The sequence below is a fragment of the Bipolaris maydis genome, assembly GCF_028858645.1.
Source record: "Bipolaris maydis strain C4 unplaced genomic scaffold PSV08scaffold_2, whole genome shotgun sequence".
NCBI classification, from domain to species: domain Eukaryota; kingdom Fungi; phylum Ascomycota; class Dothideomycetes; order Pleosporales; family Pleosporaceae; genus Bipolaris; species Bipolaris maydis.
In genome coordinates this window covers 1519255-1543452 of record NW_027093858.1, presented here as the reverse complement: position 1 = coordinate 1543452, position 24198 = coordinate 1519255, and the positions used below count along the sequence as shown (strand labels likewise).

Genomic DNA, 24198 nt, shown 5'->3' with positions numbered 1-24198 from the left:
GGCATGGTGGTGAAGCAAATTTACCGTGGTTGTGCTGTCAAGAGCCGCTTCGTATAAAACTACTGGGTATATGCCTGTTCAGACCCGGCGTCACCAGTCACACCGTGTAGGTTACAAATGCCATAGTTTATTTTGTTTCCTCTAGCGCTCCAATTGAAATGCACTATGTACTAGAAATTATTCACACGAATAGCAAAGATGCCTCTAACACGCACGTCTAGATATACGTGTAGCAGAAAGGTCCTCCCATCGTACTCATCGCATCGGCAATTGTAATATCCCCGGAATAGGCATAGCCCAGCGTCATTTTGTCGGTGAGCTTAGTTGCAGGCGCAGTGGGGTCAGAAATAACGGTAGTTCCATAGATGGCGTTGGTACGCTCGGCCGGGTTAATGTTTTGCCACGTCCACCACACACGATCAATCTGTCCGTGGTGGAAGAAGAACCATGGGTCGCCTTTTTCTACGTTAGCAGGTGGAAACACCAAGATATGCAATATAAAGACGTACCGGGAGAAGTAAAGAAGTCAGATCCAGGATCACCACCCAAGTGGAAGTGCCCCGCAGTGTGAACGCCCATGAAGTTATTATCAAAAGCGGGATCACCGCCTTGCATGTCAAACCAGAAAGTCTTCATGTCTGGGCTATTGAGAAGCTTCACTACCATCTCGTCATTGGTCCACTGCCTGGACGTCCACGATGAAATGTCTCGCTTGAGACAACGGGGGTTATATCCAAGCCCCATGTTGGGATCCGTGAAGTTGGAGATCGGATTGGGAGGTACACAGAGCGAGTCCGTGAAGACGGGCCCAAGGTTGACGGTCCAGTCTTTGAAAGGACCAGAGGCTACGCAGCCTCCACCACTGCCTTTAGGTATCTTAATCTTCGGCTCTTCATTCGTCGGAATCCCATAAAAGGTTTGATTGGTGCATCCGAGCACACCATTGCCGCTCAGGGACGTGGCAGATCCGTCGAAAGCAGGGCTTTTGATGGGGTCGTCAGCCCATCGTGGCCAGTTGTAGTACGGTTGGTAGCCTTTGTAGCCACATTCCTTTCGCAGTGTCTGCTCATATGCCCACGTGAAGTAGCGGTGCCACGGAAGAAAGTTTCCAGTATTGTGGATTGAGAATGTCTGCTTAATATGCGCAGCTACGAAGTCGTCGTATCGGTTCCGGCAGCCCGGACATTCGGCCTTGGGCGTCTTCGGGGGTAGCTTGGACATGCATTGGACTGCCTGAATGTAATTGGTCTTCTCCGGCTTGGTAAAGGTAGCCCTATTTGTGTCAGTACATGTATTCTATCACTTTGCTAGGATAAATACCATTCCTTGCGAACAACAATGTTCAGGGGGTTGCATTTCTTGAATTGATCGTTTTGCTGTGTGGCTTGGAAGATCTGTTGGTTGATGGCAGCAATTCCAGCGTACACATCTGCCTGAAGGACCTTTCCTCCCAAAATGTTCGGAGAAACATTCTGCCTTTTGTCGAATGATGCAGCTGGAGAAGTTTCCTCGAGCGCAGGAATGGCGCTAACTAACGCTGCGGGTGCAAGCCAAAGGAATGCGGTCGTACGCATGATCGTGTTTTGAACCGGGTAAAGCTGGGTATTGAAGTAATCAGGAGGCCTTGGAGGATCAAGACGAGTGAACGACTGAAACCGCCGACTGCTCTGAATATGACTTTGGGCACGATGCTAGTCCGAGCTGGCTATTACTGAATTATATTAAGATGCGAGAGAGGCGAAAGCGACTGACGACAAAAGCACTGCCTAGAGATGCAAGGCTGCACGAGCCTTCAAATACTTTCAGCGTGCATACCAACATCTTTCTTCATCTAGTCCAATCAAGCAATCTGACTACAAACAGCACTAATACTCAGTTGTTCTCGGACCCCAAATCTCGGTTCATTAATTCCGAGCAGGCTTCGAGTCAGTGAGAACACATCGTAAACCGAAGTTTTATTCGCCCGTAATCCTCAAATGGTCCAAATGGGATGGAAAACTTTTTGGTGCTCCTTCTACCTTGTGACTATCACCAAAATGGATTCTACGTTCCGAGCTCGCCTCGCAGGATCCAAAGGGGCGTCTCTAAACTCCACAACACGTGGGTTTGCATAAGTCTCGGCCCCGTTTGAAGGATAGAAAAAAAGGCATTGGGGCTGTGAATGCAGGTGAGATGTGTTAACGAATTCTGGAAGCCTCGGTTACGGGTCTATCGAACGACAAGGTAGTGGATAGGTCAGAAAAACATGGGATGTCTACGCCGCTGCACTGAACAAGCCCCGAGCCGTGTGGCGACCGTGGTTCCACAACGCTCATGCAAGAATGTATTTTCTCTTCATCTCTTTAACCGGTGTCATCCTGCGGAGCTTAGGGGCGGGTCCAACGGGAAGAAATTGAGATATGGTACCTGAGGATTGTGCCTAGGTACTGCAATTCGTAGTATATAGTCCGATCGGCGCGGATCTCATACACTAATACCTATCGGGGAGTTTGGCACGTCAGTCACCTCTGATCATATGCATACTTGGCTACAATACTTACATACGATCAGAGATACTTGGCAAAGGCCCCGTCAGCAGCAAGGAGCTGGAACGATGAACGGGAGGGGGGAATAGGGTGTGGCGGCCTGCATAAGCATGCTACTTTCCTATGACCAATTGCCACTTCGCGGATAATTTCAAGCGCCGTTGTTGTCCGCGGAACCGGCCCCCGCTCGCCTGGGTAGTTAGCGTCCTATCGTTCCACGACCACATCCCATCCGTTCATCTCACAACCGACAGCCTGCATCGCCCGGAGATTGCTCAGCCCACTAGTCTGCGTGTAGACTTGCTCAGACACGTGTTGCAGCCGTGTCCACGCCACTACCCACCATGTTAGCAAAATCCAAGTCGTACGAGGTGGGTATGACGAGGTCCGGTCCGCCGACAATGCGTACCTTATAGCCATCTGCTACAGGATTGGTAGTTGATATATGGAGACACTTTCCTCACTAACATACTAGTATCGAGACTTGCCCTCGACTGGGCAGTTCCCCCGGGACCGTTCGCAGAATCTACCACATTCTTATGATGAATCCTGCAGTCCCAACATCCAACTTCCGAGGCAGCGCAGCAATATCCGGTGGAATGGGAAACAGCTGTGAAATCCCATGGTTTTCTCAATATGGGCATTACCATTTTCCTGTCAGAAAGTGTTCAGGTACAGAGTGATAGATCCTGTGTCGCTTCTTCCTCCGGATGAAGACATGTTCTTCCACTTCTGGCCGTCAATATTGGTCCTGATTATCCAAAAGCAACACGTGCCAAGTTCGCAACGATGACAATATCCGTGAGACACTTAATGAGTGTCTAGAATACATTGTAATGTACACTCGAGTTCTGACAGTGTTTCAGCCAGCAGTCTGTACACATACTCGCACCACCGCGTCTTTGCGTGCTTCCAAAGCATAAAGACAAGAAATAAATGGAGCACATCTTGATCCTCAGATTGTAGCAACATAGCGGCAGGCCAGTGGATTCGGGATCAAGCTTTGCAATCCTGTTGGCATCACCAACATGATTGGGCAGACAGCCCGCCACTCCGATCGTTCCCCTGTTATGCAACACAGCCGAGCCGTAGCTTCGACATTAAAACAATGTAGCGTGCATATGCGGAAAAGCATGTTTTGTCCCGGACCAATGCTGATCCAGATGTGGCCCTTTACTGTAGTGCACAGTCTTTACACTCAGCGCGTGTCTGCGTGCCACTTTCTGACACACGGTCATGGGGCATCTTTGATCAGAGCCATGAAAACCTACATTTTTGTCTTCTGCTAGATCTGGTCTTTTCTTTCCTTTTGTTTCCTTTTGAGGCGACATGTTCAACATGGCCTACCATCATCTCATTTCGAGACAGGGATGGGAACCTCCCCCAACGCCAGCGCGATCACCAGAGTACATGGCAGAGAATCAAGCTGCCCATTTGATGGCCGTAGAAGGCCCGCTATTCGCATTGTCAACCACTGCGGTGCTTCTAAGGTTCTATGTGCGAATCTTCATGTTGAAAACATTTGGCTGGGATGGTATGTAACACCACTGACGTATAAGAATCGCCGAACGTCACTGACCGTCCAAACCAGATATTATGATGTTGGTTGCAGCAGTATGTCTACCACTTTCGGAAAGACAGACAATGTCTTTGTTCGCTGAACACATAGCTGACACCTATGTCTCCAGTGCATAAGCACAACGACACTGGGTCTATTCTTGACAGTCATCAACCTTGGACTGGGGAAACACGCTGAAGCATTCCCAGTGGAGAATATCTTCCCTTTTTTCAAGTACATGTACTTCTACTCGATTCTTATCATTGCCGGATACAGCATCATCAAGCTATCGATCGGTCTCTTCCTGCTCCGGCTGGCAGACCGGACAAGATGGCGACCATTCCTGATCGGCATGTTGAGTAAGTAACACTTGGCTAGAAAATTCTACTTTTTTTGCAATCGTGACTGATGACGGGCTTAGTTTTTATTGTTGTATTTACCATTGGTTCGACCTTCGCAATCATATTCCAGTGTATCCCCGTACGAGCAGGGTGGGACTACACTATGCGTCCGCCAATGGGGTTGGTACCAATACAGGCCTTGACAAAGCCCAACACGATGGCTAACAGAAACACAGCAAAGCAAAATGCTATGATGCAACAATCTTCAAAAATGTCGGTGTCTTCAACTCTTGCATCAACATCGCCACAGATCTGATATTCGCTCTGATTCCCATACCCATGGTCTGGAAGCTACAAGTTACTATCCAGACGCGCATCGGTCTCGCAACAATTTTGGGTCTCGGTCTCTTTGCCTCCGCTATAGCAATCTACAAGACACCAATGCAAGCCAATTTCTTCAAAGTAAAGGATTGGTCTGGCGATGGATCTTGGTATTATATCTGGCAACAGTACGTCCTTGCACAACGTACTAGAACTCCTTAATAACTTGAAGCTAACTTTCATCGCAACCAAAAAGGGTAGAAATGCATGTCGGTATCATCGCCGCCTGCCTCCCAACTATGAAACCCCTCTTCGCAAGCTTCTTCGGACAAGTCCGGTCCATAGCTACAAGAGGCCGAACAACCGGCTCGAATGGCCTCAATAGCACACCGTTTCGCTCGAGGGGGTATATGAAACAGAGTGAGCAGCAAAATGGCGATAGCTTCGTCATGAAGAACATGAGTGAGGGCAGTCAATCGATAGGACGTGACCCTTATGGCGAAGACACAATACTTGCCAAGGATACGTACACCGTCGTAGCTGCACGAGGTAAAAGCGGTCTTGAGAGAATGGGAAGTCCGACTGGGGAGAGTGATGATAGCGTTGAGAGTCATGAGGCACGATGCGGTCCGCGGAGGTCTGTTCAGAGGGGTTTGACGATTGTAAAGACTACTGAGGTAGCTATAAGTCGATGAAACGGAGAAGAAGGATTTCCTATGTATTGCTCTGATTTTTGTTTTTGTTTTTCCTATGCAGTGAGATATACCCACTTATGGAAGTTAAGTTTTGTTACGCCAATCTGCAGAACGATCTTGTAGAAAAACCGGTGTATTCTAGTTTCAAAAACTAGACATTGATTTGTAAACCGAAACTGCAGGTTTCTATAGTCTATCGTATAAATCATGTCTATCGTCTTGTTTAATTGTGTAAAGACCTTTGCGTTGCCCGCAGTCATCTGCGGGATGGCAGCACCTCCTCCCCCACACACGCGGGCCGCTCACAACTATGCCGCAGTCACTACTGCAGGTACCACATCCAGAGTGATCCACCTGGAAAAAGGGAAGCATGAGACTGTCTGGGAGTCAGCTGCTCCGCAGCATGGAAACCGGATAATGAGAGCTTTTCTGTCTCTCCGGTTAAATCCTTGCCCACAAGTCCGCCATCTACTTCTTGAGGCCAGCCTCGCCCTTCTTGTACGCTTCGTAGCCTTCCTTGGCCGCGGCCTGGACCGTCGTCTTGCCCTCGACAATGCTCTTGCACTTGGCCAAGATATCAGACCAATCCTCGAAGACCGTAAAGGGGACATCTTCGCGAGCACAGTAGCTGATCAGATCATGTCCCTTCTTCGCAAACAGAAGATCTGTCTCACGCGCCGCCGACAAATCTGACACACCGTCGCCAGCGTAGAACATAGTCGGGCGTACGTTCTCGGGGAGCGACGAGTACTTGCGCAGTTCAATCGACTTGTCGTGACCGAAACCAGAGTCTGGGTGCTTGAATAGGATTTGCCATCCACCCTCTTCATTGATGCTCTTGCCCTCACGGGGACCGACGTAGTTACCCAAAACCTGCATCTTGCTTGCGCTGGGCCCGACGAGCTTCTCAAGCAGCGCGCGAATAATAGGTTCCATGCCTGAACTCAGGACTACAACGGGAATGTTGTTTTCGAGAGACCACTCGAAGAAGGCCTTGAAGCCTGGGTCTAGCTTGATATTGTCGACGAGATACTGGATGCATTGGTCGTAGGGCCGTGTGACGCTGTCCATCATGTCGCGGAAGGAGTCGCGGAAGGAGATTTCGTTGTTCAGGCAGGCAATGTTGCCTGCGCGCCTCTTTTCCTGGCCATAGCCGATGTTGTCGGTCATGAAGTCATTGGAGTCTTGGAGTGTGATTGTGCCGTCAAAGTCGGTGAAGAAAATGAACTGGCTCGGAATGTCAGTATGTACTGTTTCAGTTGAAGATGTTGAGCGGGGTGTCGTATGACGTACCTTGGGGTCGCTCTTCATAGCGGGCAACTCGGCCAAATCGATAGATCCCATCTTGAACGTGTGAAGCGGGCGAATGTCGTGGGAAAAAGTCGAGAGGTTACAAAGTACAGAAAATCATGTACTTCAAGTCACTTGGCCAATACCTGAAATGCTCGACGGGCACTAGGTACAGCCTGAATGGGCAAGCCGGGTCTCAACACGTCAAGGGCAACCCCACGCCGCTTGGCACGTCAGAGCGCTTCGGAGGTCCGCATGGCTGGTGCTTTTTCGTCATTCGTCGTCCCCGTCACTGCGCTCTTGATGTAAGGCAAGAGACAGCAATGAGGCCATTGCTTCAGCATGCTTCACGCGAGCTCGTCACTAACAAGGTAGCCTCTTCACTCCGTCTTTTCAGTCGCCGTGCGGGCACCGCGCCGCCACCATGTCTGCCATCCCACCATCGCCTGTCGTTGTCTGGCGGTGCACCAAGATGGGATCCGAGGCTGCAACTAACCATCAATTCAGCTGAGACATGGCAGCGACGTGCCCTCTCAAGCTCGAACCGATGGAGAGAAGAAGGAGGAAAGCCGCCAAAGCCGTCAGATGCCATCGCAATGCCACCGCCCGCAGCACCACCACAACCACCGGCTCCACCACAACCGCAAGCTCCATCAAAACCGCAGGCCCCAGCACAACCACGGCCCAATGTTTCCGTACCCCCGCCATCGCCAGAAGATCAGGAAAGATTACAGAGGAGACTCAATGCATTACTGGAGGATCAGATAGCCATTCAGAGAGCAGCTGAGAGCTCGGTAGCAGCACTTAAGGAATCACCGGCTACCGAAGTACCCAAACCTCCCCCACCAGAGCCCGAACCGGAACCAGCCAAGAAAGCCGAGTCCCAAGATAACATTGCACGCGTACCCGATGAGTACTTGCCTTCGCATCGTGAAAGGCAGAGATGGAGCCTCTTGAAGCGCTTCTCTGATGCCATGGACGAATTGCTACCCAAGCTTGCCGTAGTAACACAAAAGGTCAACACATATACAGGCACCGACTACTCAGGAGTAGAAGCTCTGCGAAGGGAAATCAAAGAACAAGGTACGCGATTTCCTCATTCCTTTTGAGGGTACTAGTTCTAATCTCAGGACAGAAAAGCTCGTAAAGGCCCGCCGCTCAGCCATTGACGCTGCCAAACAAGCCCTCGATACTGCCCTCGCACACCAGGCCACCTCGCAGAAAGAAGTCGTTGCTCTCCTCGAACGGAAACACTCATGGTCGAATGGCGATCTCGAACGCTACATGGCTCTGATCCGATCCGAGCACCTCAACGACCAAGCCGTCCGAGAAGCAAAGGATGCCGTTGCAAACGCTGAGAATGCCTTGGAGGATGCACGGGCGCAGCTGGAAAAGAGAGAGCGCGCACAGTACCATGAGGAACAAATCTGGAGTGATACTATCCGCAGGAACAGCACCTGGGTTACTTTTGGACTGATGGGCGTCAATATCTTCTTGCTACTGCTCAGTCTAGCAATCTTGGAACCTTGGAGGAGAAAGAGGATGGTCAAGGAGATCAAGAACGCGTTGGAGGCGCAACAGAAGATTGCTTCTGAAGCTGCATCCGCGGCGGCTGCGGCGGCTGCGGCACCTGCTCTTAGCAGTCAGGGACTTGCTGCTATGGAAAGGGAGGCTGAAAAAGTTGTTGAGCACGCCTATACGCCTACGACAGCTGCTGCACCTGTTGCACCTGTTGTAGTGGAAGATGCTGTTGAAGAGGTTGTTGAAGAGCCGACAGCGGCTGCAGAGCCAGAAGTTGTCCCCGATGTTGTTGCAGAAACCCTTGTTGAGCCGGTACCGGGGGTCACTGAATTCAGCCCAGAAGAAGAGACTTTGACGCCCGACGAGAAAGTCACCGTGGCCAGGGAAGCTGCTCCGTCCTATCATCCCTACAGTAGACTGGAGACTTGGCAGGAAAAGGCACACTACATTGCCAATGACTTGCTCAGCGAGCGCGTCATTTCCATGCGGAGAATCGACTACACGACTGCTGTTTTACAAGGCGCTGCGGCAGGAGCCGTCATTACTGCTACTCTGATTGCTATGCTTAGACCTAACTAAGATGTTGATCTTGTCCCATGCTTTTTTATGTAGAAGAGCGCAAGTTTTTTTCCCGCCACATGTATCATAGAGGTTGTGTATAATAGATTTGCTGTCACGAATACTCGCCGACTGTTTTGCATCGACGGAACGGTCTGTGATGATTTGGTATATTGCCGATTGCATACCGCGGTTGACAGGGAAGACTCCAGCGTATGTTAGCCGAACGAGCGCGCGGGTATCGACCTGAGAGAAATGCCACAGCTTTCCACTGTGAGGGCGTGACTTATTCTCGTTCAGGAGAACACAGGCTTATACATATACCCAACATGCAGCAACCCGTCTTGGAGAATCGAGACGCCTTTGCATATCGCACACCAAGCGAGTTTGCCAAAGATGTGCTTTCCAGAAAAGTCGGAGCCCGCACCTACTCACTCATGTCATCGCTGTCACTCTCATCATCAACTTTGGTGAGCACCTGCACTTCTCCTCTCCGCTCTTTCTCCACTGCCTTCTCTACACTCTGTAGCATAGGCAACTGTCCCTCGCCCTCCCACTCCCTCGCTCTCTTAATAATCAGTTGCGACTGCCGTATAACCTCTTCCTCTGCTTTTTTAATAGTCCCGCTAACTCGTACCACTTGTATCACAACGGGTATATCGAGCGGTCGCGGGAGGCGCGTAGTGTATGTGAGGGCGGCCCAGACCATTTCGTAGTGGTCACGGGGACAGCGGATTATGGCTGTGCTGGTTGAGGGCGAGTAGTAGTTCACTGTGTAGGCGAGGTTGTTAGCATTGTACTCTCTACGACAGCGCATGTATATATGTGCATGTATATAACGCAGACATGGAAGAAAAAGGTAAAGGTACCTTTTAGCCCAGAAGATACCATGCCAGACCCATAATCGCCAAATAGCTCTTCAACTCCATCTCGTATCATGCGTATAATGAAGCCTGGCTTGAGCGCGTCGGGCGTAGGCGAGTGGATTTGAATTACGTCGGGGAGTTTGGATTTGGTCTTTGTGGGGGGCTCTGGGTATAGGAAGTTGACTACTAGATAGCGATTCTTGACGCGCACCATTGTGGCTTCAATGCGCTGGGGTGTGTGCGTATATGGAGGTTGAAGTAAAGTTGTGCGTAGAGGGATGTTGGAATAAGAAAAGTAATCAGAAACTATGTAGTAAGTAGTACGATAAGGTTGCGCACCAACGACACCGAGCAGCAAGCGGTCGTGATGTCTGTGCCCCCCTCCGCAATCGAAGCGCACGCGCAAGACACGCGAAGTCACGTTGTGTCTTCTTTTTTTAATTTTTCAAACAAAGCAAGAAAGCGAAATACAAGATCACGGTCCTCAATCTTTTGGGCCATGCATTAGCGCGCAAGGCAGGTTGATTGGGGGGGCTTGCTTGGCTTATGACGCACATGGTTAGCCATATCCCCAGCTTTTAGCGCCTTGTCGTTGCGTCTTGCGCAGCAATCCGACATGCTGTGCCTGCGACACACTCCCAGCTTTCCCCAGTTAGACCCACACAGCCACCAGTAGCAGGTACAGACTCTATTGAGCATCCAGATCGCATACGAGACCCACAACATAGCATCGGAATAGACGCTGAAAGATATACAAACTACACCCATCTATCAAGCACTAGTCTCGTTCACGCTCAAACGAGTAACCTCTCCCAAATATGGCGTCTTCATCCTCATCCTCGCCGCTGCTATAGTACGACTCTGCCCCCATATCTCCCTCATTTCACATCAAATGTCTTACTAACACCTCCCCACCAGCGCCTGCATCGCCCACAACACCACCGTCCTCGCCGAACACACAGCCTCCGCCTCCTCCAATGCCTCCTCGCTCGTCTCCCTCGTCCTCCCACGCATCGCGCACGACAAATCCGCCCACAAGACAATCGACCAGTCCAAATTCTTCATCCACTGCCTCGTCAAGTCGCCCTCTGATTTCCCCGCCTCCCACGCCACCGCTGGCGGCCTCACCTTCCTCGTCATCGCCGAGCGCGAGCTGGGCCAGCGCATCCCCTTTGGCTTTCTCGCCACGCTCGAGAAGCGTTTCTTTGCAGAGTTCGAGCCCGAGAACACGAATTTCCACGACTTGCCGCCGTATGGCTGTGCGAGCTTTAATGGCGCGCTCAAGAGGTTGATGCTCGAGCAGGGGAGTACGCAGGCGGGGCAGCAGGATGCGCTTAGGACGGCGCAGCGCGAGATTGAAGGTGTGAGGGAGATTATGACGGAGAATATTGAGCGGGTGCTTGAAAGGGGCGAGCATATGAGTGTGCTTGTGGATAAGACGGGGAGACTGGGTGAGAATGCGAGAGACTTTAGGGTTAGGAGTCGGACATTGAAGAGAAGGATGTGGTGGAAGAATGTCAAGCTTATGGTGCTTTTGGTCCTCGTCGTCATCTTCTTGCTCTACTTGTTTGTGGGCTTTGGATGCGGGCTGCCTGGTATGTTTCTCCCTCTTTGGAAACCGAGTGATTTGGGAAACCATGATTCACTAACATTCAACAGGATGGAGCCGATGCCTCGGTCACTAAGTCCCCTCCTTGCCACATCCTCTACCATCATTTCACTCCTCGAAACGAACAACTTGAATCATGTTTTGGACCCATAAACAAAGTAATGTGGCTGGCAATGAAGCAGGCCTTTGTGCCTACGTCAATACACGCTTCAAGGCGTGCGTGTAGTATTCTTCATTATAGTCCTTACCAAGTGGCAAGGCGTCTGGCGTCTATTTTCTTCCCTTTCCAATTGCGCCATCAGTAGTCTTGAAATTGACTACTTTCTTCTTTCCAACAACAAAAAACAAAGAACTCCGTCCAATGCAGATCCCTTCCCTGGGATAACCTGTTCATGTCCCAAGATGCACCAAGCCGTTGCCCAACCGAGGGCGAGCTAATCCGAACCTGCCCCACCCAAACCTTATGATGACCCAAACCTAACCCTAAATCCAAACGCCGGGGGAAAAAAGCAAAAATAGACTGAAATAAAACTGAAATAGCTTCCCCCTACCCTGAAAACAATAAAAATACATCATACACATACCCTTATGTGCTGTTATCACTCAGCTCCGTAGAAATGCTTTTGACTATCTATCTACAGTCTGTATGTCTACCCCGAAACCACGGAATAGACCCTAAAGGAAAAAAAAAGAAAATGTATCAGTGGAAATGGCAAACAAAGAAAGAAAACTTTTTGCTGTTTTGTTCGTAATCGTTAAAAACCGTCAAACGCCTGCCATGAAACTCATACACATTACTGTGCATCTACGGTGCCATGACCATAGCGAGCAGTGCCATGCGGGTATACAGTCCGTATCTCATCTGTACATATGTCAGCGATTGCATCTCCTCTTTGAAAATTTGAAACCTACCTGTCTGAAGTATGCCGCCCTAGGATCAAAGTCGACCTCCTCATTGATCTCGTTGTTCCTGGGCAGTGGGTGCATGACAATCATATTCTCCTTGGCTCCCTTCAACAACTTATTGTCAATGACAAACGCATCCTTCACAGCCTCGTAGCTGGCCACGTCGGGGAAGCGCTCCTTCTGCACACGAGTGCAGTAGATGACATCCGAAGAAGCGACAATCTCGTCCGTGAGCTGATTGGAAACCTTGTTCAGCTGACCCCGTGACTTGAGAGCGTTAGTTACACCCGAAGGCATAACAAGGGACTCTGGAGAGACGAGGTTGATGGTAACGTCGTAGTGAGAAAGAAGCTCGCACAGAGAGTGTACAGTGCGGCCGTACTTGAGGTCACCAACGAAGGTGATGTTGAGGCCGTTGACGGTTCCAAGCTCCTCACGGATGGTGAAAATGTCGAGAAGGGCCTGAGTTGGGTGCTCTCGGCTTCCGTTGCCAGCGTTGATGATTGGAACATCCGAAAACTTGGTAGCAATATCGATGGATTCCTCAGATGGGTGGCGGAGGACAATGGCATCACCATAGCAGCCCAAAGTACGGATGGTATCAGCGATAGACTCGCCCTTCTGGGTAGAAGAGACGGACTCGTTAATGACAACAACCTCACCACCCAGACGCTTCATGGCAGCATCGAAAGAAGCCGATGTTCTGGTAGATGGCTCACAGAACATGGTGCAAAGCACACGACCCTTGAGAACATCGAGACAGCCCTGTCGCTGGGTACCCAGACGCATCTCCTGGGCGATAGTGAACAGAAGGTGGAGGTCTGCTCGGGAGAACTGCTTGACAGAGGTGATGCTCTGGCGCTTGAATGGAGACTTCGCGAGGAGCTGCGATAGAGACAATGAACTGCTGAGGCTAGAACTGGTTCCAGAAGATTGATCGTGGGATCCGGTAGCGATAGTGAAGTCTTGGAAATCAACCTTGCTGACCTCCATGTCATAGTGACGGGCAATAGCCTCGATCAGCAACTTGGCGTTCTTGACATTGGTGACCAATGGAGTCTGATAGTCAACGGCCATACGACGTGTTTGGTAACCCCTACTCATGTAGTTGGCAGGTCGGCGGAAGCGGTTGCTTGATGGCAGGTTGATGTAAAGATCAATAAGGTTGTTGGACAAGTGCTGCGTGAGCGAGTACTCTTGCTTCTGCTCGTCGTGTTCGCCACTAGAGAGGACTTCCAGGAACTTGACCGGAATGCCGTGCTCTTGAATGTAATCGGCAGTTCCAGCAGTTGCGAAGAGGTTGTAGCCCATCTTGTGCAAGCGCTCAATTGATGGAAGCATCTCCAACTTGTCCTTGAACGAACCAATCGACAAGAGAATGTTCTTCTTTGGCAGCCTAAAGCCAGTGGCGATGAGGCCCTTGATATAGGCTTCGTACTTGGTACGTCCGAAGCAAGCAACTTCACCGGTGGAAGCCATCTCTACACCAAGAACAGGATCGGCACCAGAGAGACGAGAGAATGAGAACTGGGGAACCTTGACACCGACGTATTCTGCAGGAATATTGACCGGTGGGTACTCCTGGACAGGCAGACCAGCCATGGCCTTGGTAGCCATCTCAATCAGGTCGACGCCCATGACCTTGGAGACGAAGGGGAAAGATCGAGAGGCACGAACGTTGCACTCAATGACCTTGATCTCGTTGTCCTTGGCAATGAACTGAATGTTGTACGGTCCTGTAATGTTGAGAGCTGCTCCAATCTTGCGAGTGGCATCTTCGATCTGTCTCACGGTCTCGGGATCGAGATCCTGGGGAGGCAGGATCAAAGTGGCATCACCGGAGTGAACACCAGCATTCTCTACGTGTTCAGAGATGAAGTGTCCGATCATCGTACCCTTGTTGGCAACAGCGTCCATCTCGATTTCCTTGGCATTCTCGATGTACTTTGTAATAACGACAGGATGTTCCTTAGACACATCTGCCGCTTGGTTCAAGTAATTGGCCAGATCGTGCTTCGAGTAGACAGTGTTCATGGCGGCTCCAGACAAGACGTAGGAAGGACGAACCAAGACGGGGTAAGATACCCGCTCGCAGAACTCAGTCGCCTCCTCAATGCTTGTGAGCTCTTTCCAGGCAGGCTGGTCTACAGAGATACGGTCAAGCATACGTGAGAACTTGTATCTGTTCTCTGCGGTGTCGATCATCTCTGGGGAAGTACCAAGGATCTTGACGTTCATGCGGTGCAGCGGTAGGGCAATGTTGTTAGAAGTCTGACCACCCATGCTTACGACTACGCCGCTCGAGTTCTCTATGGCGTAGATGTCCAGCACGGTTTCCAAAGAGATACACTCAAAGTAGAGACGATCGGCCTCGTCGTAATCAGTGGATACGGTCTCGGGGTTGTAATTCAACATGACGGTCTTGAAGCCCTGCTGTCTGAGTGTGCGGATAGCACGGACAGAGCACCAATCGAACTCGACAGAAGATCCGATACGGTACACACCGGAACCGAGCACCATGATACCCTTGTCATTGAAGCTGATGTCATGCTCAGTGCCGTTGTATGTGAGGTAAAGGTAGTTGGTTACGGCAGGGAACTCAGCAGCGACAGTATCAATCTGCTTCACAACAGGGAAGATGCCAGCATCGACACGTACACGGCGTACAGCAAGCTCATTGGATGCCCAGAATTTGGCAAGTTGGCGGTCAGAGAATCCGAGCTGCTTGGCTTTCTTGATCAAGGGCTTGGTGATGCTGACAGTGTCGTAGTCCGCCATTAATTTCTCGAAGTCACTTAGAGACTTGAGACGGCTGAGGAACCACTTGTCGATCTTGGTCATCTCCCAGATCTTGTCGACGCTGTATCCAGCTTTCATAGCATTGGCAATAGCAAAGAGGCGCTGATCGGAAGGTGTTTGCAGTTCCTGATCGATTTCCATCAAGGCAGGGGTCTCGTTGAAACCAAGATTGCTAGGGTCAATCTCACGAATAGCCTTTTGTAAGGCCTCCTCGAACGTCCGGCCAATGCTCATGACCTCTCCGACACTCTTCATAGATGAGCCGAGAAGAGTCGATACACGGGTGAACTTCTTCAAATCCCAGCGAGGAATCTTGACCACGACATAATCGAGGGATGGCTCGAAACAAGCGCAAGTCGAGCGTGTGACTGAGTTAGAGATCTCGTTGAGAGGGATGTTCAGACCAAGCTTGGCAGCGACGAATGCAAGAGGATATCCAGTGGCCTTGGAAGCAAGAGCGGAAGAACGCGAAAGACGAGCGTTGACCTCAATAATGCAGTACTCTTTGGAGAATGGGTTGAGTGCGTACTGAATGTTGCACTCACCAACAACACCAAGATGGCGGATAACGTTGACAGCAGTCGTTCGGAGCATGTTGTAGTCAGCATCCGAAAGGGTCTGCGAGGGTGCAACGACAATAGAGTCTCCAGTGTGAATACCGAGCGGGTCGAAGTTCTCCATGTTACAAACGGTAATGCAGTTATCCCGGCAATCACGGACGACTTCGTACTCGATCTCCTTCCATCCCTTCATACTGCGCTCAATGAGCACCTGAGGACTGGCTGCAAAAGCCTTGTTGCACAGGTCAAGTAGTTGTTGCTCGTTGTCGGCGAAGCCACTACCGAGTCCACCAAGAGCATATGCTGCTCGGACAATGACAGGGAAGCCAATGTCTTTGACCGCATTCATGGCTTCTTCAACGTTGTTGGCAGATGCAGACTTGGCGCACTTCTCTCCGATAGACTCCATACTACGGGCAAAGAGCTCGCGGTCCTCGGTGGTAATGATGGTGTCAATTGGGGTACCAAGAACCTTGACACCAAGACCTTCGAATTCATCCTTGAGCTGAATACCGACCTGGAGTGCAGTCTGACCACCAAAGGTTACGTAGATACCATCGGGTCGCTCTTTCTGAATGACCTTGCGAACGAAGTCTGCGTTGACAGGCAAGAAATAGACCTTGTCGGCGAGACCCTTTGAGGTTTGGATGGTGGCGATGTTGGGGTTGATCAAGATAGTGTAGATACCCTCTTCCTTCAAAGCCTTAATAGCCTGGCTACCAGAGTAGTCAAACTCTCCAGCTTGTCCAATGCTCAAGCCTCCACTTCCAAGAACAAGGACCTTCTTGACGTCGACCCTAGGGGTGAGCTTCCTGTTCTCTTCGAAAGTACCACCAGGGAATTCTACTGGTTTTGACATGACCTCTGGTGATGTCATGGCCTTTTGGATGGTACTAATGAAGACATCGAAGAGGTACTCTGTGTCACGGGGACCAGGTGTATGTTCAGGGTGGAATTGCACACTGAAGTATGGCTTTTGCTGGTGTCGGATACCCTCGTTACTGCCGTCATTGGCGTTAACGAAGAGCTCCTCCCAGCCGCTGGGCAGAGTTTTGGAGTCGACAGCATATCCGTGGTTCTGCGAGGTGATGTGGCACTTTCCAGTGAGCAAGCTTGTGCAGGGAATGTTGGCACCACGGTTACCAAACTTCATCTTGATTGTGCTGGCGCCGGCCGCTCGAGCGAGCAGTTGGTGGCCAAGACAGATACCAAAGATGGGTGTTCGGGCCTCATTCATGGCGGTCTTGATGTGCTGTACTGTAGACTCCATCATGGCTGGGTCACCGGGACCGTTGGAGATGAAGAGACCATCGTAATCCTTGCCGGCAAGCTTGGGGAAGTCGTAGTCCCAAGGCACTTGTAGAACCTCGACTCCCCTTCGCACCAAGCATCTCAATTGGTTGTATTTGAGACCCACGTCAACGGTTACTACACGAACAGGACGACCAGAGGGGTGCTTGAGCGCAGTGGCGGGATCGGGAGAGTAAAGCTTTGGCTCCTTGATGGAGACTGGAAAGTGTCAGGAATGGCATGACTTTGGAAGTGGGGCGAACGTACCTTCGGCAACAAGGTTCTTCTTGTTGGGGTCTACCCATTCAATCTGCTCGAAGCTGCTCCTCCAGTCGGCCTCGCCCTCGGTGAGAGCAGCAGAGGGTGTTGGTGCGGTCCTCTGGAGAAGACGTCCAAGCATGCTTCCCTCTTCTCTGATACGCTTGGTCAGCGCTCGCGTGTCGACGCCTGTGATGGCGGGCACGCCCTGTTCCTTGAGCCATGCACCCAGCGAAGAGGTGGCCAAGTGGTGAGAGTATTCCTCGCCGGCATATGTAGCCACGACAAGTCCAGCAATGTGAATCTCTTTGGACTCAAAATGTGCTGGGACTTCTTTGAGCAGACTGTCCATGTCCTCTCGAGACGGAACGCCATAGTTGCCCACAAGAGGAAATGTGATGACAAGAATTTGGCCTCTGTACGAAGGGTCTGTTACAGACTCGGGGTAGCCGACCATACCAGTCTGGAAGACAAGCTCTCCAGAGATGCTCTTGTCGGCACCGAAGCTTTGTCCAAAACAGACGTAGCCATCTTGAAGCTCGAGTGCCAGATTCTGGCTTTGTTCGGGCAGGGATGCCATAATTGAGGATACAAGAGACAGCTCTAGGGCTATGGAACCCTGGGGATGCGAGACTGCCGGGCAATTTGAGGGGAGAGGAGAGTTCTTGAAGGCTCAACGGAAAAGAAAAAAAAGTTTCGGAGCCTCACTGCAGTTGAAAAAAACGAAAACGGCCTAGCTGCAGGTGTATGGCGGGGTTGATTGGTCTGCCCCACCTGGGCGAATGACGAGGCTTGTTGCGGCGCCGAAGCTGCGAATCGAGGTATCCGGGCCACTGCATATGTACGTAGACATTTTTTTCCTCTACCCAAACGGAATGTCATGATTTGATGCCGAGCCAGCCTTGACATACGCAAACGTCCTAGCTCCATGTCTCTGGGCTAGGGGGATACACGTTGAGAAGTCAAAGGTCAACAAAGAGTGCACGTGACACAGGCTTATCGATAAGTAGCAGAGAGGGCAGAGCGCCGACTGCCCCTCATGGCCGATGTATGTTCGGATGATGGATTTTCATCTACGGTGTGCCTCGGCGCGAAGTACTGAGGGCGAGATAAATATGTACGTACGTATGTGGTCATGCAGCAGGCTGGCAAACAAGCATATCCTGCTGTATTCAAGCAGGATCTGCGCCTACTCGGACACGGACAGAGACGCTATACGCATCGTGCTGGATGCAAGGGATCGCAGGGGTGTGGCAGGGCGGTGTGCACCCCAAGTCGCCAGTCTCGCCAGCACTGCCAATGACGAAGATCGGGGGGTGCAGTGGAGTCGATGATGCGCGCAGGATCCAACGGTTCAGCTGCAGCACGACATCACCGTCGTCGGTTCTTTTTTTCACGCGCAGCGGCATTTTTTTGTCAGCGTGGGTGGGTGAGGGAGCAGGCATGGGCATTGGAAGTAGTAAGTAGACCGTCGATGGCCGCGCGCAAAGCCCGATAGCGGGAGGGTGACAAATGGGATATCGTACATGGGCAATCGCTATTGCTAGGAATAGACAGATCTAGTTGTCGTCCTTGTCGAGGGAACATGCAGGGCTCTCGCGTCGGCGTGGTAGTGGGCAGTGAGCCCCGTCGCAGCATCTTGGAAGCCGTCGTCTAGATGCCCGCAGACCGCGCGGGGCATATGACGGCACCCCCATGGCCATCTGTCCAATTTGGCAGGACAGAAGCATTTGCATTCCGTGGCTTGCGGCTGAGCCCAGCGGGAGCGAGGCATCGGGGTCCTATTGCGTGTTTGCGCCTAGTGGTTGGCATTGGCACAGCGCAAAGCAAGAATCCCAGCATGTGAAGATCTGAGGTGTTTTAACGTCCAAGTAGAGTAGGCCGTGGAGGGCGCGCGCATGCTGCACCCCAGATGTACGCGCCACTTGAGCGATAAGCCATCCCCCATGCAGGCATCCGGTGTCGATGACGAGGGGCGAAAAGGAAAAGAGGTGTAGTGGAGCAGGCCGTGGTCGCATTTGCGCCTGTCTGTGTATGCCCTCGGCGCCGCCCACGCTCGCAGGCCCTGGCTGCATGTGGTGCGCGCCGCCGGCGATTGGCTGGATAGCCGTGTGTGGACATGGACGAGGCAACATGGCGGTCGCGTCTCACCCTTCCTCATGATGCCTCGACGGCACGATGCCGCATGACGGCCTTAATCTGGGCAGTGGACCATGTGCGGCACGAAAATGGGCAAGAGCGCTTTTATCGCCCTCTTCTGTGCTTCATTTCCCACCCCGTGGTGAAACCTGGCCTAGCATCTCCACCCACCGAGCCCCGGCATCTCTCCCGCCCTCCCTCCTATCTCCCCTCAGTCTGCTCCGACTTTGACGACAGACGCCGCTGCCCTGGAGACAAGAGGCCCTCTCCATGTTCTCCTCATTCTTCGCCTCAAAGTCACGCCGGCCCTCAGAGACGACACCACTGCTCGCCGCAATCGACAGGTACCGCCGCCGCCACAATGGCGACGAGTCGGACCAGGCCGACCACGACCCGGGCGCGGTAGCCCATTTCGACGCCGACGACGACGAGTATGAGGACGAGGACGAGCATCAGCATCGGCCTCAGCGCCGCCAGCGCGATGGGCCTTTGCTCCCAGTCTTCTCCCCCGAAATCTTGGGTAGGCGCACCGTCTAGATGCCGCTCATGTTCTCATCTCCTGACACCCCCATACAGATCGCATACCCATTTACAACACCACGCACGCCATCCGCATCATCCTCGTCCAGCGATGTGAAACGACGCTCTCCTGGGACCAACTGCGCTCGCCCCAAGTCTCACAATTCCTCGTCAAGCCCATCCAACAGCAACTTCGTTCCGACCAGTTCTCGCGCGGACTGCTCTACTGCCTCCTCGCAAATTGTCTGCAGTTCAAGAAGGAGGGCGAGGAGAACCCTGGTAACGTGGGCGTTAGCAAGACCCGTGCCCTGATATGCGAGCTGCTGGCCGTGAGGCTGCTCAAGGAGTTTTCAACCCGCGAGCTGATTGATGCGCTCTCCTATGATTTCGATCCCTTGCAGGGCTTGGCCATGCCAGCACGCGGCAACATGACCCCAGGCAGCCGAAATTGGTCGAGACAGGCGCATCGTTCTGCGCGCATCTCGACCCTCGAAATTGCCATTCGCGCTCAGGCAAAGAAGTTTCTCGCTCATCCGCTTGTTGTGCGCCAGCTCGAGGCTATTTGGGCAGGCACCATCGTCTTCCACTCTACTGCCGATAGCCTGCACCGGAAGCCCGACTCCCCCCAGGCGCGCAGCTCCAATGCCTCTGGCGCCGCCTCGCCAAGAACAGGTCCCTCTCGCCGTGCGCCACCCACCAAGCCCTCCCCTCCTCTGACCCAGCCCGCTACAATTCTTCGACGAACCGTGACGCTATACGATCCCCACGATGCATCACTCTTCAAACTCTCCCGCTTGCGAGTTCCTCGCTACCGCAATCTGTTTTCGACTCTCTCCTTTGCTATTATGCTGGGCCTGTTTCTCGCCGTACTCTCGCAAAAGTCCGACGACATCACTGGACTCGAGGTACTCTTTTGGTTTTGGAGCGCCGGTTACATGCTCGATGAGGTGGTGGGCTTTTCAGAACAGGGTTTTGGTCTGTACATTATGAGTGTGTGGAATGCCTTTGATCTAGGCATTCTGCTCATGTTCATGGCATACTATATTCTGCGTCTATATGGTATCCTCATGCCAGACGTCAGCAGCACCAGAGTTGCAGCCATGGCATATGACGTACTGGGGTCTACGGCAGTCTTGCTATTTCCCCGACTCTTCTCCGCCCTGGACCACTACCGCTACTTTTCTCAGCTACTAATTGCCTTCAAGATGATGGCTGTTGACTTGGTTGCGCTGCTTGTACTGATCATCATCAGCTGCAGTGGTTTCTTTGTTGCCTTTAGCTTGGCTTTCAAGCGAGATCTGGGCCCCTCAAATGCTGCATATGCAATCTTCCAGCTCGTCATGGGATTCAGCCCTGCCGCCTGGGACCTCTGGGGAGATATGAACTTTCTTGGCAAGACCCTGCTTGCCTTGTTCCTCTTCATCTGTCATTTCCTTGTTGTGACCATCCTCATCACAGTCTTGACAAACTCGTTCATGGCCGTCGTCAAGAATGCTGATGAGGAGCATCAATTCCTGTTCGCCGTAAACACGATTTCCATGGTCAAGTCGGATGCACTGTTTTCCTACATTCCACCCACTAACATCATCGGATGGCTATTGATTCCACTCAAGTACACGATGCCGTTCAAAAAATTTCTACGCATGAACCGGTTCATCATCAAGGTGACGCATCTTCCCATTCTTTTCGTCATCTTCGTCTACGAGCGCCTTATTCTGTCGCATCTTGCATATGGCCCGACTGATCTTGTCGAGAGGCGAGGACGGGCAGATTCAAAAGCCCCCGTGCCAGCGTTTAGCATTCGTGGCCCTGTAGATTTGTTCAGCCCCCGCTTGCGTGAGCCTTCTGTTACCACGTTCCAGAAGGACCAGGCGTTGGAAGAAGTGTTTCGTAGGCCCTATCTCGACCCTAGCTTCCAGCCCACTCCTAGGTACCCAACCCCGAGAAGGAATTCTGGTAACGTCGTGTCGGACTGGATGAGAAAGATGGGTAACGACGATGAAAACACGCCACCTCAGGATGATTCACGATCAGTGCTGGATCGGCTTGAGGGTCGTCAGCGACCCTATTTGCGAAGGAGCAGAACTTCCGGTCAGCAAAGGCGAAAGCATCCACTTGCTGCCGCAAGGGCTGTTGTGTCAGACCCAGATGAGCTTGTGACACCTCTCACTGGTCCCATCGCCGAAGAGTCGGAACCCGAAGTTGACAAGGCAGCCATGGAGGAAGCGCCACAGCAAACCGATGCCGATGGAGATGATGAAGATGATCAAGCCAGCACCGACCAAAACGTTACTCCTCGACATGAGCCTAGTCCAAAAGAGAGTAAGAGGCCTCAGACTGGATACGAGTCTTCCGAGGATGAATTTTTCCGTACGCCCATGACTGGCGTTCAGCGGACGCAGACGCGCTCTTCAGGGATTGCAATTGAGCCATCAGAGTCTAGTTTCAGGGAGAGCAAGCCAATGTCGCCTGGCAAGAAGCGGTTGAAACCAACGCACAATCGAAATACATCTACGAGCACGATCCTGTTCAGTCCCATCAAAGACACGATGAGCACATCTCGTGCAGTATCACCCGAAAAACGGCCCAAGACCGGCAATCGCAGTGGAACTGCCACCGGAACAGCCACCCCAGGTCGTTTGGAGGGTTCAAGCGGGACGGGTGCACGTACACCTAAGCGGGTACTGCCTACTCCCGCTCCCGGCACTCGACCTCGTGCGATCATGCCACCACGGAGGAATTCGGCTAATTTGCTCTTAAACGACAACTTGACGCGTGAGCCGTCTTTCAGCGCAATTGCCTTGGACCTAGCGTCGGACATTGGAGACAATGCGCTAAATCCTAATTTTGGCAACCTCAGCGGACTGCCTGCATCTTTTACAACGCAATTCGAAATGGCTGCTAGGATGAAGGCGCGCGAGAAGCAAAAGGGTAGCGACAATGACTCGGACTCGAACCGTATGAGCAGAATTATGCTCGCACGAATGACGACACTGGAGGAAGGCTTCCGTGACATGCTCCAGGAGGTCAAGGGCTTGAAGCAAGGGGAGAGCCAAGGGGGCAGTCGGGGAACGCATTCCCCACCCAGTGAACCTATGAGTAAGAAGAAGGGAAAAGCGAAGAAGAAACTCAGTAAGCGTGGCGAGGGGTCTGGAGATAGAGTTGATTCCAGTACGTGAGCCAGTATGGAGAGGCATGACACGACATGATGCAGTCGCTTGCATTTGCATATCCGGTGTTATCTGCGCATTTACAAGGCCCATGGCCTTTTTTTCGGGGTGGTTTGGTATTCTGCTTCTGGGAAACATGCCCAATGGATGTTTATGTCTAATCAGAGGCGTTTCTTTATCAGATTTGGACATCGTAGTCCTCTGGGTTCTGGTCTGCTTTTCTTGTATCGTCATAGCGTATTTTGCATTGGCCTCACGATTTGTAATTGCTTAGTCTAATATACTTGCTGCCTATGCATTCATATGCGCGGCTTGCACAAAATTTTGGTCCTTGATAAGAGAGATATTGAGAGTAGCCAGTAGAAATCATGGTGGTCATCTGTAGTGCGTGCAGCTATCCTGCTAACACTACTTTTCTTTGACATTGTTAGTACTGTCGTGACTGTTTTTGTTCGAAGACTGCGATGTACGCATTTCTTCGCTCATTACCATGCCCATTCCCCTAAGGACTTCTCGGTCCGTCTCGCATGTATCCATTTATACCATACAACCAGTGAAATGAACAATCTAGAAGCACCTTAAAATAGAGTTATCTGTCCTCCATGGATCACCTGACACAAACTAGGGATCAGCTAGAACACACGACCCAGACCTGCGCATGTCCATATCCGCCGATCTACCGCTCCACAAGTCCCTGAAGATCTTTTCAGACCTAAGATCTCACCATGACGAATCACACATTGCGAAAGCGGTAACGATCAGTTTCCACGGGTCTGGCTCGATGGAATACAAGTGTCTAGAACTATTGCTAAAAGGAAACACGCAACACATTTGGTCGTGCGCGCCCACAATTTTTCTATTGGGATTTTGCAGGTGTGGCTGAACAGGCAATACTTGGGGCATATCGCCACACGTATATGCATAAGAAATGTAAGAAACGATTGTAGCTAAAAATTGCGCATGTATTGACAGCTTCACAAAAGTTGCATGATCATGCTATCGCATCGCGGCGAGATTGCCTATAGCGGATAAAAGAAGAGATATAGATATATGTGTAGCTATGTATAGAACATTTCCACCATCTTCCTAGCATTTTCTATACAATGCAACACCGAGTTTCAGTCAATTGGACAGCAAGTGTGAAGAGTACAATACTTCCCATCTTCGATCATCCTCTAGCCGAAAAAAATCCTGGAAACTCTTTCTGAGAAGTGAAACCAAAAAGTTTCCCCCGAACATGTTGTGAAAAGGCAAAGAACGATTGATTCTAGAA

At 51.5% G+C, this 24198-nt stretch overlaps 8 protein-coding genes across 8 annotated transcripts; 4 read left to right on the top strand and 4 right to left on the bottom strand.

Annotated features, from left to right (window-relative positions):
• Nucleotides 1-113: 113 nt before the first annotated feature.
• On the bottom strand, nucleotides 114-1756 carry PSV08DRAFT_24629 (uncharacterized protein). The gene is made up of 3 exons (XM_014229084.2): nucleotides 1321-1756; nucleotides 510-1273; nucleotides 114-456 (listed from the first exon to the last, which is right to left on the bottom strand). Exons 1-3 carry the CDS (start codon nucleotides 1572-1574, stop codon nucleotides 218-220), a joined length of 1257 nt encoding a protein of 418 aa, XP_014084559.1. The 5' UTR covers nucleotides 1575-1756; the 3' UTR covers nucleotides 114-217.
• A 2107-nt stretch (nucleotides 1757-3863) lies between these two features.
• Nucleotides 3864-5462, top strand: PSV08DRAFT_407247 (uncharacterized protein; the record flags this gene model as incomplete). The annotated part of the gene is made up of 6 exons (XM_014229085.1): nucleotides 3864-4059; nucleotides 4117-4139; nucleotides 4214-4442; nucleotides 4505-4604; nucleotides 4661-4933; nucleotides 5002-5462. 6 exons carry the CDS (start codon nucleotides 3864-3866, stop codon nucleotides 5438-5440), a joined length of 1260 nt encoding a protein of 419 aa, XP_014084560.1. The 3' UTR covers nucleotides 5441-5462.
• A 97-nt stretch (nucleotides 5463-5559) lies between these two features.
• PSV08DRAFT_358979 (HAD-like domain-containing protein) lies at nucleotides 5560-6839 on the bottom strand. The gene is made up of 2 exons (XM_014229086.2): nucleotides 6734-6839; nucleotides 5560-6667 (listed from the first exon to the last, which is right to left on the bottom strand). The coding sequence occupies exons 1-2, from the start codon at nucleotides 6782-6784 to the stop codon at nucleotides 5909-5911; spliced, it is 810 nt and encodes a 269-aa protein (XP_014084561.1). The 5' UTR covers nucleotides 6785-6839; the 3' UTR covers nucleotides 5560-5908.
• Nucleotides 6840-6849: 10 nt separating this feature from the next.
• Nucleotides 6850-8927, top strand: PSV08DRAFT_384193 (Mdm33 family-domain-containing protein; the record flags this gene model as incomplete). The annotated part of the gene is made up of 2 exons (XM_014229087.2): nucleotides 6850-7813; nucleotides 7866-8927. The coding sequence occupies 2 exons, from the start codon at nucleotides 6850-6852 to the stop codon at nucleotides 8828-8830; spliced, it is 1929 nt and encodes a 642-aa protein (XP_014084562.2). The 3' UTR covers nucleotides 8831-8927.
• Nucleotides 8928-9179: 252 nt separating this feature from the next.
• PSV08DRAFT_266011 (Rpp14/Pop5 family-domain-containing protein) lies at nucleotides 9180-9958 on the bottom strand. The gene is made up of 2 exons (XM_014229088.2): nucleotides 9679-9958; nucleotides 9180-9580 (listed from the first exon to the last, which is right to left on the bottom strand). The coding sequence occupies exons 1-2, from the start codon at nucleotides 9887-9889 to the stop codon at nucleotides 9237-9239; spliced, it is 555 nt and encodes a 184-aa protein (XP_014084563.1). The 5' UTR covers nucleotides 9890-9958; the 3' UTR covers nucleotides 9180-9236.
• Nucleotides 9959-10293: 335 nt separating this feature from the next.
• PSV08DRAFT_24599 (synaptobrevin-domain-containing protein) lies at nucleotides 10294-11693 on the top strand. Its single transcript, XM_014229089.2, has 3 exons — nucleotides 10294-10528; nucleotides 10594-11270; nucleotides 11335-11693. The coding sequence occupies exons 1-3, from the start codon at nucleotides 10494-10496 to the stop codon at nucleotides 11358-11360; spliced, it is 738 nt and encodes a 245-aa protein (XP_014084564.1). The 5' UTR covers nucleotides 10294-10493; the 3' UTR covers nucleotides 11361-11693.
• A 396-nt stretch (nucleotides 11694-12089) lies between these two features.
• PSV08DRAFT_384190 (uncharacterized protein) lies at nucleotides 12090-17677 on the bottom strand (the record flags this gene model as incomplete). Its single annotated transcript, XM_014229090.2, has 3 exons — nucleotides 12090-12146; nucleotides 12197-17058; nucleotides 17107-17677. The coding sequence occupies 3 exons, from the start codon at nucleotides 17675-17677 to the stop codon at nucleotides 12090-12092; spliced, it is 5490 nt and encodes a 1829-aa protein (XP_014084565.1).
• A 1829-nt stretch (nucleotides 17678-19506) lies between these two features.
• PSV08DRAFT_407243 (uncharacterized protein) lies at nucleotides 19507-22934 on the top strand (the record flags this gene model as incomplete). Its single annotated transcript, XM_014229092.1, has 2 exons — nucleotides 19507-19756; nucleotides 19813-22934. 2 exons carry the CDS (start codon nucleotides 19507-19509, stop codon nucleotides 22932-22934), a joined length of 3372 nt encoding a protein of 1123 aa, XP_014084567.1.
• Between the last annotated feature and the right edge of the window lie 1264 nt (nucleotides 22935-24198).

Bases quoted from the DNA above. Each gene is read 5' to 3' on its own strand.
- PSV08DRAFT_358979 (XM_014229086.2), bottom strand. From the start codon at position 6,784: ATGGGATCTATCGATTTGGCCGAGTTGCCCGCTATGAAGAGCGACCCC. The intron at 6,668-6,733 runs GTACGTCATACG...ATTCCGAGCCAG, and splicing joins CTATGAAGAGCGACCCCAAG to TTCATTTTCTTCACCGACTT.
- PSV08DRAFT_24629 (XM_014229084.2), bottom strand. From the start codon at position 1,574: ATGCGTACGACCGCATTCCTTTGGCTTGCACCCGCAGCGTTAGTTAGC. The intron at 1,274-1,320 runs GTATTTATCCTA...TGACACAAATAG, and splicing joins ATTGTTGTTCGCAAGGAATG to GGCTACCTTTACCAAGCCGG. The intron at 457-509 runs GTACGTCTTTAT...ACGTAGAAAAAG, and splicing joins TGACTTCTTTACTTCTCCCG to GCGACCCATGGTTCTTCTTC.
- PSV08DRAFT_266011 (XM_014229088.2), bottom strand. From the start codon at position 9,889: ATGGTGCGCGTCAAGAATCGCTATCTAGTAGTCAACTTCCTATACCCA. The intron at 9,581-9,678 runs GTACCTTTACCT...TCGCCTACACAG, and splicing joins GGTATCTTCTGGGCTAAAAG to TGAACTACTACTCGCCCTCA.
- PSV08DRAFT_24599 (XM_014229089.2), top strand. From the start codon at position 10,494: ATGGCGTCTTCATCCTCATCCTCGCCGCTGCTATA. The intron at 10,529-10,593 runs GTACGACTCTGC...CCTCCCCACCAG, and splicing joins TCATCCTCGCCGCTGCTATA to CGCCTGCATCGCCCACAACA. The intron at 11,271-11,334 runs GTATGTTTCTCC...AACATTCAACAG, and splicing joins CTTTGGATGCGGGCTGCCTG to GATGGAGCCGATGCCTCGGT.